Source organism: Colobus angolensis, unplaced genomic scaffold (genome assembly GCF_000951035.1).
Source record: "Colobus angolensis palliatus isolate OR3802 unplaced genomic scaffold, Cang.pa_1.0 Scaffold311, whole genome shotgun sequence".
NCBI classification, from domain to species: domain Eukaryota; kingdom Metazoa; phylum Chordata; class Mammalia; order Primates; family Cercopithecidae; genus Colobus; species Colobus angolensis.
Window position 1 is genome coordinate 2464055 of NW_012116389.1, and position 11995 is coordinate 2476049.

The window sequence follows — 11995 nt, forward strand, 5'->3', positions numbered from 1 at the left end:
AAAGAACAAATGCTATAAGAAAGAGAACAGGAGGTGTTTTGCTCTTTTTACCCAGGCTGGAATGCAATAGTCTGATCTCGGCTCACTGCAACCTCTGCCTCCCAGGTTCAAGCAATTCTGCTTTAGCCTCCCGAGTAGCTGGGATTGCAGGTGCCTGCCACCACGTCTGCTAATTTTTGGATTTTTAGTAGAGATGGGGTTTCACTACGTTGGCCAGGGTGGTCTTGAACTCCTGACCTCAGGTGATCCACCCAACTCGGCCTCCCAAAGTGCTCGGATTACAGGCATGAGCCACTGCGCCCGGCCAAGAACAAGAGCTTTTACCGAAAAATACAGTTATCAAAATAGGTTTCATGGTAGATGAAGCACAACTGAAGATATTTAGTGATCTAGAAGACTGATTTGAAGAAATCACCCAGAATTCAGCCCAAAATAGTAAGGATAAAGAGCTGTGGAGGAAAGAATAAGAAAGTCTAACATATATTAACTAGGAATTTTAGATTAAAAGAATAGGGAGAATGGGGAAGAGGCAATATATGGATAGCAGTCCTTATAAAGTCCTTGGATTGAAAAAGAACACTAACTTCTGAGTAGAAAAAATTACATATTACATATTTACATATATTTACATATGTATAATTTACATATACACATATACACAAATATATATGTATATGTAAAATATACATATTTACATATATGTAAAGTCACATATATACATATATGTAAATATATGGGCATATTACAAATATATGTATATATACACACACACCTAGACACATCACAATGAAATTTTCAGAGCATCAAAGACAAAGAATATCTGAAGAAGCATTGGAGAGAAAGGACAAATCTATTAAGGAATGACAATAAAACTGATAGCAGATTTCTTTTTTGCAATAGTAGATGATAAAAAACAATGGGATAGCCTCAAAGTGCTGAGAAAAAATATCCATCTATTTAGAATTCTATGCCCAAATTTATCTTAAATTGTCATTCAAGACAGGCAAAATAAAGACATTTAACAATAAACAGGCCAGGCATGGTGGCTCACGCCTGTAATCCCAGCACTTTGAGAGGCTGAGGCAGGCAGATCACCTGAGGTTAGGAGTTCAAAACCAGCCTGGCCAACATGGTGAAACCCCATCTCTACTAAAAATACAAAAATTAGCTGGGCATGGTGGTTTACACCTATAATCCCAGCTACTCAGGAGGCTGAGGCACTAGAATCACTTGAACCTGGGAGACGGAGGTTGCAGCCTGGGTGAGAAAGAAAGACTCGGCCTCAGAAAAAGAAAAGAAAAATAAATAAATAAATAAAATAAAATAAAAATAAACAAATACTCAGAGAGTTTACTATTTACATGGCCTCACTGAACTAAAGGGCATCTCAGTAAGAAGGAAAGCGAACCTAGAAGGAAGATTGAGATACAAGAAGTAACAGTGAGTTAAGACATTTTCAAACATGTTGGCAAAAGGAAACGAATATTGACTATTCAATATTCAAGACTTACTTTGGAAGGTTTAATTTCAGGGTTTAAAAAAAGAATGTGGAAGAGAAATATTAGGAATAGTAACATGAAAGGCACAAACGGAGAAGTCAAAGTTAAAACATTCTAAATGGATTCTTTTGCTTAAAGTGATAGTAGCAAAACCAACTAACTTTAGATTGCTGGGTTTTATGTTAAAAGTTAAGGGTGGCCACTAAAAGAACAGAGATAGAATGTCTAACTTTCAAACTTGTAAAGAAGTCAGAGAAATAAAACTTGATCAGTCCAATAAGGGAAGAAAGGAGAAAAAAGGAACAGAGAAAAATCATGGCAAATAGAAAATATTAATTAAGGTGATTAAATATTAACAAAATCAAAATGGGTTACACAATACTCTTCAAACACAGAAACTCCCAGATAAAATTTAAGAACCAAGCCGACTACGTGCTTTTTAAATAAGAGACATATTTAGTGACTTTTGTCATGGTGAACTAACCAGACTAGCAACTCCTATTGTAAGTAACTAGAAAAATGGATAAAATGTAAGAAAGAACTTGTTTTCAGACAGTGGACAACAGGGAGACACACACTGGATACAAGACTTGAGGAAAGGAAGGACTTGAGATCTCCCACAGCCCTGGCTTTCTGCCTGAGGCACTTTCCACTGCAGTGTGGGGTGGGGGCAGGCAGGGCACAGCAGTCTCGCTGGGATGAGCACACAGGATTAGGGAACTGGGTGGGGGAGGGGAACTGAGGCAGCTGGAAGTTGTAGGGCAGAGTAGAGGAGAAGGGAAGCTAGGCAGAGAAAGACCTCCCTGGTGCAAGACTGGGACAGACGCTGCAGATAAAGAAAGGAGTAGATACTGAGAATCTCTGAGAAAGGAAGGCCCTGTACTTTGGGATATTTAAAACATTAGTTAAAACATTTAGTTTTAATTTAAAATGGTTAATTTGGTGTAATTGGCCAATCATCAGTTTTGACCAATTTAGTTATAACTAAATGGCTTTAGTTTAAAACATTTAGTTTTAAGCCAAATAGATTTGAGAGAATTGAGTGCAGAAGGTGCCTGGGCTCCCTTTTCTTGTTACAGCCCAGGGAGTTAGCAATAACCTCAACGAAAAAAGGCAACAGGTCTTGGTTGATGGGCCTGGCACAGCCTCACAGAGCCCCCAACACCCCAGAATGACACAGAGTCCAGGAGGAACCCAAGGACCCAAAAAGGGCCAGCATATTCTCGGACAGAGAGTTGCATGTATGTGACTGGGCATGAGTACCTCGTGACAATTCATAACCAGGTGCCTTGCTTGCCTCACCCCAATCCCAGCCCTGCGTGAAGAGGCCCTGGAAATGAGATCTCACATGGAGACAGAAGCCACATGAAGGAGAACTGAGGCATCCCTGCTGAAGTGCCAGCTGCATGAGACCAGTGAGTGACCCCCAGTTGACATTATGTGGAGCAGAATTACCCAGCCAAGCCACAGAATCGTGAGAAAGCACAAACCATTGTGTTTGAAGCCACTAGGTTTGGGATGGTTTGTTATGCAGCAATAGCTAACTGAGTCACCTTTTTCACACACCCCCAAACTCAGATGTAACTCAAAAGAAATGAGAGAGAAAGCCTGCACTGAGTATGTTTCTACTATTTGATAGACTAAAGACTTGTACTATCCATTATATTCCAATTATAGAAAAAGAATGAATGTTGCTTTTCTCATATACTTGAGTATGTCTGAAATTCACATCTTCTCTAGGTACTACATGAAAGCAAAGCTGACTACTCACTATTTAAGTAGCAGGCATCCTTTGTTTTGTCCTTCCCTGCACCCCTAGCTCCTTCTTTTGCTATCAGTACCCCTGTTTTCCCTTTGGCAAACTACCCTTCCTGCATTCTGTGAGCACCCGGAGGAACTTCAGGCAGAGTGCCCTCACATGTGGGGTGGACACGGGCCCAGCACTGGCCAGTTCAACCTTCTCTCCCAGAACCCACAGGCACAAGAGCTAAAAGTCATTTGGCCGTGCCATTTCAGTGGCCCAGGGAACTGCCCAGGGTTTCCTGCTACTCAAGATGCCTGCACCTTCCCAGACTCCTCTCCTGCTCTCTGCATTGGAGTCTGTTAGTACCTTCCAAAAATCTGCCTTTCACTGAATTCAGCCAGAATTGCTTTCCATTGTCTGTCATCAAAGAGCCCTGACTGATACATGATACGGCCTGTTAGGGCAGAAACTCACTGGTGTGCTTAATATTTTTCAGTGTGGAGGTCACATGGTTGAGCCATGTGTTGGCCTGGACACCTGCAATTCTTGCCAAAAGGATCATTTGAGCGAGGAGCACTGATTTATCCGAATGGAAGTCTGTCATCAACCCTTTAGAGAAAACCGTATCTCCTGGTCCGGTGCCCCAGGCCTCGTGCTTCTCTCCCTGCCTCCCCAGCTATCAACACCTCTCTTGCTCTTTGTGATTCCAGATGTCAGTCTAGCTTATGTTTTCTTCCCACCAAACCCTCTAGCAGCACCAAGCACAGTGCCAGGCTCATCACAGATTTTAATTATGGATGGATTGAGTTGACTGATTTACTCCTGGGTGTCTCTCTCCCGAGACTCCCACCAATGTCCACATGCCATACAACAGTCCCATTGGGTGCATGTAGAATGGGGCTGTTCCTAAGGGCAAAACACAGTGTGATGACAGGGCCCCAAGGTTGTGGGGTATTTGGATGGGCACATGAGTTGTGGCTGGGAATGCCCTGGACCAACACTGGGAGCTGAGCTCTCAGGTGAGGGGGACCCAGTCATAAATGAGGCCTGGCCCCAGTCCCCACCCCATGCAGGCCCATGGGAGAGATCCCTGGGTGCCATGTGTTACCGTTTCTGCAGGACAGTGACAAACTCGGTGAGCCGGTCACGCTCCACCTCGGCAGCCTGCCAGAGGGCCTTGATCTCTGTCACTTGTGCCTGCCAGCCTTTTTGTTCTGGGGAGTCCGAAAACCTGAGACCAGGGTAGAGGGCAGAGGGCAGAGGTCACCTGAGGCCTAGAAATAACACTTATCCCTGTGATGGTGGGAGAGACTAGAAGGACATTCAGGGCAAATGTCAGCCAGAGCAAAGGAAGCAAGCCCAGTCCTTCTAGGTCCTCCCCTTCTGGCTTCTTTGCCCACCATTCCTGGTCCTGCTGAAGTCCCTAGACTCCAAAGCTGAACCTACCAAAACTAGAGTTACACTGGTACCTCTGTCCATCCAAGACCTCTAGGGGCCTGGAATTAGTCTTGTGCTATGGCCGGTGGCTCTTGGGGACCTGAGGTGCCTTGGGTACCTGTGTGGCCTTTGGGGCCTGGCTGCCCTACCCAGTGTCAGGTGTGCCCAGTCTCTGTGTCCCTGCCAGTCTCTCCCAGCCCTCCTGCATCTTCTGGCTTGATCCCCAAGCCCAGCCCACTTTCCTGGAGCCTGGGCATTTGGCTTTGCAACTTGTTCAATTGTCTCCAGCCCTAAGCCAACCCATCACTGCTTCCCTCTTACCACTGGGCCTGCCTACCAACCCCTTACCTGCTGGCTGGAGCCAGGACAGAAGGTAAACTCTGCCCCCCAACTTCAACCCCCCAGAGCCCACATGTGCATTCCAAGTTGCTCTCCGCTGTGCCCCTACTTTTCCCAGTGGGACCCTGAGCTTACTTTTCTAGCAGTACAGGGCATAGGGAAGGCTGCAGAGCTGGGCAGTGTACTGAGAACTGGGCTGGGGCATGTGATCCTGAGGGCTGACTTCTCTGTGGTCTTGGGCAGGTCTCTTCCTCTCTCTTGGTCCCAGTTCCCCCACTAAACTTTGAGAGGGGTGGTTGAGATGGGCTCCGAGAACTGCAGACCCCTCCGTGACTCCTAAATATGCTCTAAGGCCTTGCTACTACAAGTGGTCTCTGAATCGGTGGCTCTGGCATCTCCTAGCAGCTTGTTAGAAATGCAGAATCCCGGGCTCTACCCCAGACCTGCTGAATCAGAACCCGCACTTGACCTGGCTGATCAGCAGGGGCTCTGTGTTTGCACTGCAGTTTGGAAAGCCCCATTCATCTCCCCAGTTCTACAATGTGGGCAGAGGAGGAGCAGGAGCAAAGGGCCGATTCTTCACTCTGCCCTCGTCCCAGGCACCCCACCAGAGTCACCTGAAGGGAGTGGGTTCAAACCATGCCAGCCCGAATAGACATACTCTCTGGGATCACTCTGCTGGCTGGAGCCAGGACATTCTGTGAATTCCTGCCTGTGAATTCCTGTTCCTGTCACCTATGGTAGGGGACTGTAAGCTCCATGAGGGTAGGGCCCACTCATGGTCGGGTTCAGTATTTGTGTGTTGTGGAAGAAACAAGCCTGAGAACCAGCAGTCTGGGCAGCCAAAGCACCAGCAGCTCCTGTATCTCTGTGTGGCGCAGAGGTCACAGCCACACAGGCCTGGAAGGGACTCTAAGGGGTCATCTTGTCCATCTTCCTGCTCTCATTACTGTGACTAAAACCTCAGAGAGACAGAGCCTGCCCATTCTCCCTGTGCTGTGACAAGGCCTCCCACCCTCAGGAGTGTGGCACATGCCTTGTGGCTCAACGTCAGCCCACTCTCCCCAAGTGCCTTTGTGACCCCAGTCTGATGGGTGGGGCAGCTTTGGCCCACAGACGCTATGCTGCCAAGTGTCAGCAGCATGCTGTCCCCCACTTTTGGGGGATAGCAGCCCAGAGAAGGACCAGTTTGCCTAGAGCCACAGAGATGAGGGACTGGGGTCACTAGGAGGCCTTGCCTGGAACCTGAGCTGACCTGCCTGAGGGGTCAGGGCGGGGAGTGCTGACAGCAGGAGCATGGCTCCAGTGGACAGTGGGCAGGGCTCGGGACAGGGCTTAGAGGCAGGACAATGCTGTCCTTTGTCTATGGGCTGGCAATAGGAACAAAGGGCCCATTTACACCCTCTGGCTTGATTCTATCAACAAAGGGGGGCCCGAGGGCTGAGGGGATATCAGTGGGAACCCATATCATGTGAAATTCTCCCCTTAGAGGCTGATTCTTGATGAGCAAGAGAAGGTGAGGGAAGGTGCTGGAAGCCAGGCCCAGGAAGATTCCTCATGTTAATTCTCGGGTAGCAGGTAGGAAACCTAGCCTGGGAGTCAGAGGCCAAGATACTAGTTCTGAAGCTGCTTACTCTATCATCTTGGACAGGACACTGGACTTCCCTGATCCTCCCTGTCCTTATGTAACCTTGGAAGAGTCCCTGGACTTTGCCTGGCCTCAGTTTCCCCTCCTTTTAATGGGATGGCAATACTGCTTGAGCAATCAAGAATGGGAAAAGCTGTGAAAGTCCAGGGGTCGGGGGTCCATACCTAGGTGAGGTCCTGTGGGGACTGGGCAGGGAAGGCCTCGTGAGAGCAGATTCCACCAGGGTGTGGCCCAGGCTGGTCACAGAGCTGTGTAAAGGCGGAAGGGGCCCATCAGCCTGGGAAGGCAGACCAGGCCCTGCTGGGCCTCACCTCTGCATGTGAGGTGGAGCAGTGGCCAGCAGGGGTCCAGTAAACCCTTGCAGTAGTCCTGTGGATTTGCTGCCCTTCTTTCCAGAACTCTTGCTTGCTCAAAATGAGGCAGAACAGGAGACACTAGAGCCTTGAACAATCCAACACAGGTCTGTTTGAGGGCCCCAGGGGCAGAAAACAGAGAGGATCTTATAGGGAGCTGCAACCAGCATGCTCTTGAAGTGATAAAATCTGGGCCTAACTGGTTCATTACTGCAGATGCAGAGCTGATGTCATTAGAAGAACAGCAGCATAGTTACCTTAAAATTGCACCCATGGCTTCCCATCAGAGGTGGCAAGAAACAACCTTTCTTCTGAATAATCAATGTTCACTTTCCAACCCCTCTATCCCATTGTTTTCTTACCGAGAAGATCCAAGCCTGCCAACGTGATCGCCTGCTGAGGCCGGGGACTTGGTCAGGCCTGGGTCCTCCAGGAACTGGGTGTAGGCAGGGCTGACCTCACGACCACTGGACCCCTCACGCACTCCTTTATTCCGAAGATACTGTAGGAACAGATGTGGGTTCCATCCTCAGGGCTTTGGCTCAGAGGCCTAGAGAAGGCAGGAGGGGACCTTGGCTTGATTTCGGGGCTTTCAGAGGATATGAAAGAGGCTTCTTTTCAGGAGTGAAAAGCGAGGCCTGTTTGGTGAAGGCACTACTTGCATGATAATGACATCTAATAATGCCTCTCTTCAGAAAGAAAGCTACATGGTGTGAGGACGGTGACTCGGCCAGGAAGCTGTTCTACATTCAGGTTCCAGAGGGCGGTGCATGGCCTCGCAGGCAGGGCAGGTCAGAGACTGACGTCTCCGAGTGGGTCCAGGCAGCCCCACCCACATGTGGCTGAACACCAGGTGTGACTTGAGGCCAGCTGCCTTCCTCAGCTGGAACACCTGGACTTTCCAGACACCTGCAGCCAGAAAGGCTGGCAGGGATTCAGTGAGGGCGGGCAGCCTTGGGTGGCGGCTGAGCCTGCCAGGCCCCCACCCCTCCCTCAACCCCTTCCTCTTCTGGATACCTGCTGGGACTGGACTGGACAGGAACATTAGAGACCCCCAGCAGGAGGTCAGGCCACCAGAGTGGACAACTGGTGTAAGCCCCTAACAACCTGGCTTGTCCGCCACTCCCACCCATTCTGAGAAAACTCGAAACGTGTGCCAACTTGTCTGGTGGGTAATGCTTGGCCCCCATTCAGCTGGTGACCTCAGAGGTAGGAACAGTCTTCTCCTGTGTGCCTGGAGAAAGGACAGTGGTGAGGTGAAGATGCTGGAATGTTCCTGTGTACCTCTTCAGACTTCCCTCCCCAGTGAGCCAGAATGGGGAGCAGGGTGAGTCCCCCACTCACTGACATATGTGCTCTGTTCCCAGACTTCCTCATGCCCCGAGGCTCCCCTTCAACCTCCAGGCACTTTGTCATAGCCAGTCCTGGGGCCCCAGGCTGCCCTGGCCTGTGGGGATAGAGGCTACAGGACAAACCAGGCTGGTCAGCCAATGCCAGCCTGAGGCCGGGCCTAGGGGCTCTTGGGCTCTTACCTCTGAACAAACCACAGATCCCCAGAAACAAAGAGCAGGGCTGCTTTGCAACATGCCTTTGGCTGAGCCAGTCAATTTCCCAGTGGGCCAGAGGCTGCAAGGCTCCTTTGTCACTGGGAGACTTGCATGCCTGTCAAAAAATTCTCCCCAAGGCCCACCCAGCCCCACCACCACCCCAGGGAGGTGAAGGTGGCTAACTCCTAGCAGCCCCAAGCTGTGCCCTCAAGGCATCTGCCAAGACAAAATATCTTTACAAGTTCATGCCTTAGACAAACATTTATTGAGCATCTACTGTGTGCTTGCTCCAGTGCCAGGCACTGAGGTACCACAGTCTATGCTCCCTCACAGGGAGTGCAGGGGAGAACACAGGAAAATGACTACACAGTGTGAGAGAAGTTTGGCTTGGGGATGCACAGGGAGTTAGGAGAGTGCTAGGAGGGGCATACAACACAGAACACGGGTCCCAGGGCTTCCTGGAGGAGCTCCTGATTGGTAAGACCTAAAGGCTGAGGGGCGGCCGGCCAGACTGAGGTTGTGAGGGAGGAGAGGAGCGAGTGTGCTTCATGCTGCACGCAGCCCTGGAGCGCAGAGCAAGCAGGGCTATGTGAGGAGCTGAATGGTGCCTGCGTAGCCAGAGTATGGGGAAAGAGGAAGGGTGAAGAGAAGATGCAGGACAGGTGACAGCAAGAGCTAGTCACGTGGTGCCTGGAAGCTGAATGAAGTGTGGTTTTCCTTCTCTCATCCTGCTGCTAGAGCTACTGCCACCATCTTGAATCCTGAGGATAAGGCCACAGCTGGAGATGGGAGAGGGTAAACTGGAAGGTGGCTGGGTCCTTGAGAACCAGGTGAGGTCGAGGGTGATAGTAAGCTATGAACAGATTTTAAGTGGAGCAAGGATATAATCAGGTTTGTGTGCAGAATGGGTTGGGGAGCCACATAGAAGAAGGTGGCCAAAGTGGAGACAGGAGGATGAAGTCTGGCCTGAGCTAAGGAAAGTGGAAAGAAGTGGAAGGAGCTGGATGGACTTGCCCAGCTTGAAAATGGGTTTGGGGGCTGTGCCAGTGCCCTACTCACGTGCACATTGAGTTGTCCGATCTCCATCTCCAGCTGCCGCACTTTGGCCTCCCGCTCAGCCACCATGGTCTGCAGCTGGGCGACTAGGCTGTTGCTCCGCTGAGCCTCGCTGTTCAGTTGCTGGTCCAGGTGGTGCTGGGACACTCGCGTCTTCTCCTCCTGCAGACTCAGGCTGCCTAGTATCTCCTGTAGCTGCTTCAGCTGGTCCTGGGGGGCCAGGCAGGAGGGCAGGTAGAGTCAGTCATGGCCCACTGGGCAGAGGAGGACAAGAACAGACTGTCTCCCTCACCCCAAAGTAGCCTGCAGGAACCTAATAGTGGGATCCTGTTCTCTCAAGAGGCAGGAACACCTTCCTTGCCTGCCATCAGGGGGTGTCGAACCAGGCAGGTGGGGACCATGTACTTTTCCTGTCCTCAACTTCCTTCTCTGAGTTTGGGGCCAAGAAGATCCAAGGGGCTCTCAGACAACAGAAAGCAGATCAGATGGTGACACCTCACCCGGTGGGAGAGATATTTAGCTAAAAGGAAAGCCTGATCCCACCTGGCTGGGAGACTGCCCTTGGAGGCAGTACCTGGACCGCTGCCAGGGATCCATTATCACCCGACTGAAGCCCCATCTCAAGGAAATGTCCTCAAGGAGACTCCCGGGCAGAGGCTTCCTGCCTGGGGCCAATAGAAAGGACAATGTCAGTGATTTGGAATAGGTAGGGGCCGTTTTCTTCACCTCAGAGCGGAGGAAACTGAGGCCCAGAGAGCCCAAGGGCATATTGCTGGTGAATAGCATGACTGGGGCTAGTTTGCAGCTCTCATCATGCCACCTTCAATGACAAAGAATGGTGATGCAGGGACCTCAGAGGACATCTAGCCCTGCAACTTATTTTTAAAACTGGCTGCTGAGCCTCAGAGAGGGGATGCAACTGGCCTATGGTCACACAGTGAGGTACTGACAGAGGCAGGCCTAGATTTCAGGTCTTCTGTGCCCCACTCACCACCCTGTCATGTAAAGTGATCATGAACTAAGGTAGGTGCCTGAGCCAGCACCCCCTAAACACCCCAGCCAAGCCAGACACGATCACCCTCCGGGGCCTGCAGGCACAACTTGGAATCTGACACCAAACTTTGGTGCTTCAGGTCCCACAGAGAAAAGTCCAGGCTGTAGGGTTAGGAAAGCAGTATGGCCTTATTAGTCAAGGAAGTTTGTTGTTGTTGTTGTTGTTGTTGTTGTTTTATACTTAAGTTCTAGGGTACATGTGCACAACGTGCAGGTTTGATACATAGGTATACATGTGCCATGCTGGTTTGCTGCACCCATCAACTCATCATTTACCTTAGGTATTTCTCCTAATGCTATCCCTCCCCGAGTCCCCCACCCCTTGATAGGCCGCAGTGTGTGATGTTCCCTGCCCTGTGTCCAAGTGATCTCATGGTTCAATTCCCACCTGTGAGTGAGAACATGCAGTGTTTGGTTTTCTGTCCTTGTGATAGTTTGCTGAGAATGATGGTTTCCAGCTGCATCCATGTCCCTGCAAAGGACATTAACTCATCCTTTTTATGGCTGCATAGTATTCCATGGTGTATATGTGCCACATTTTCTTAATCCAGTCTATTATTGATGGACATTTGGGTTGGTTCCAAGTCTTTGCTATTGTGAATAGTGCCGCAATAAACATAAGTGTGCATGTGTCTTTATAGGAGCATGATTTATGATCCTTTAGGTATATGCCCAGTAATGGAATGGCTGGGTCAAATGGTATTTCTAGTTCTAGATCCTTGAGGAATTGCTACACTGTCTTCCACAATGATTGAACTAATTTACACTCCAACCAACAGTGTAAAAGCGTTCCTATTTCTCCACATCCTCTCCAGCATCTGTTGTTTCCTGACTTTTTAATGATCACCATTCTAACTGGTGTGAGATGGTATCTCATTGTGGTTTTGATTTGCATTTCTCTGATGTGACCAGTGATGATGAGCATTTTTTCATGGGTTTGTTGGCTGCATAGATGTCTTCTTTTGAGAAGTGTCTGTTCATATCCTATGCCCACTTTTCGATGGGGTTGTTTTTTTCTTGGAAATCTGAGTTCTTTGTAGACTCTGGATATTAGCCCTTTGTCAGATGGGTAGATTGCAAAAATTTTCTCCCATTCTTTACATTGCCTGTTCACTCTGATGGTAGTTTCTTTTGCCATGCAGAAGCTCTTTAGTTTAATTAGATCCCACTTGCCTATTTTGACTTTTGTTGCCATTGCTTTTGCTGTTTTAGTCATGAAGTCCTTGCCCATGCCTATGTCCTGAATGGTATTGCCTAGCTTTTCTTCTAGGGTTTTTATGGTTTTTAGGTCTAACATTTAAGTCTTTAATCCATCTTGA

The 11995-nt window shown here is 49.3% G+C and overlaps 1 protein-coding gene and 1 long non-coding RNA gene across 2 annotated transcripts in view; one reads left to right on the top strand and one right to left on the bottom strand.

Moving 5' to 3' along the window:
• CCDC13 (coiled-coil domain containing 13) overlaps window positions 1–11995 on the bottom strand; it is a 69229-nt gene that overhangs the window by 22094 nt on the left and 35140 nt on the right. The window contains exons 10-13 of the mRNA XM_011950964.1: window positions 9627–9833; window positions 7383–7522; window positions 6832–6915; window positions 4352–4474 (exon numbers count right to left, since the gene is read on the bottom strand). Coding sequence (XP_011806354.1) covers window positions 4352–4474; window positions 6832–6915; window positions 7383–7522; window positions 9627–9833 — 554 coding nt within the window. The remainder of the gene's footprint in view (window positions 1–4351; window positions 4475–6831; window positions 6916–7382; window positions 7523–9626; window positions 9834–11995) is intronic.
• Window positions 6516–11995, top strand: part of LOC105518106 — a 12369-nt gene continuing 6889 nt past the window's right edge. The window contains exon 1 of the long non-coding RNA XR_001002775.1: window positions 6516–6597. This is a non-coding gene — a long non-coding RNA (uncharacterized LOC105518106). The remainder of the gene's footprint in view (window positions 6598–11995) is intronic.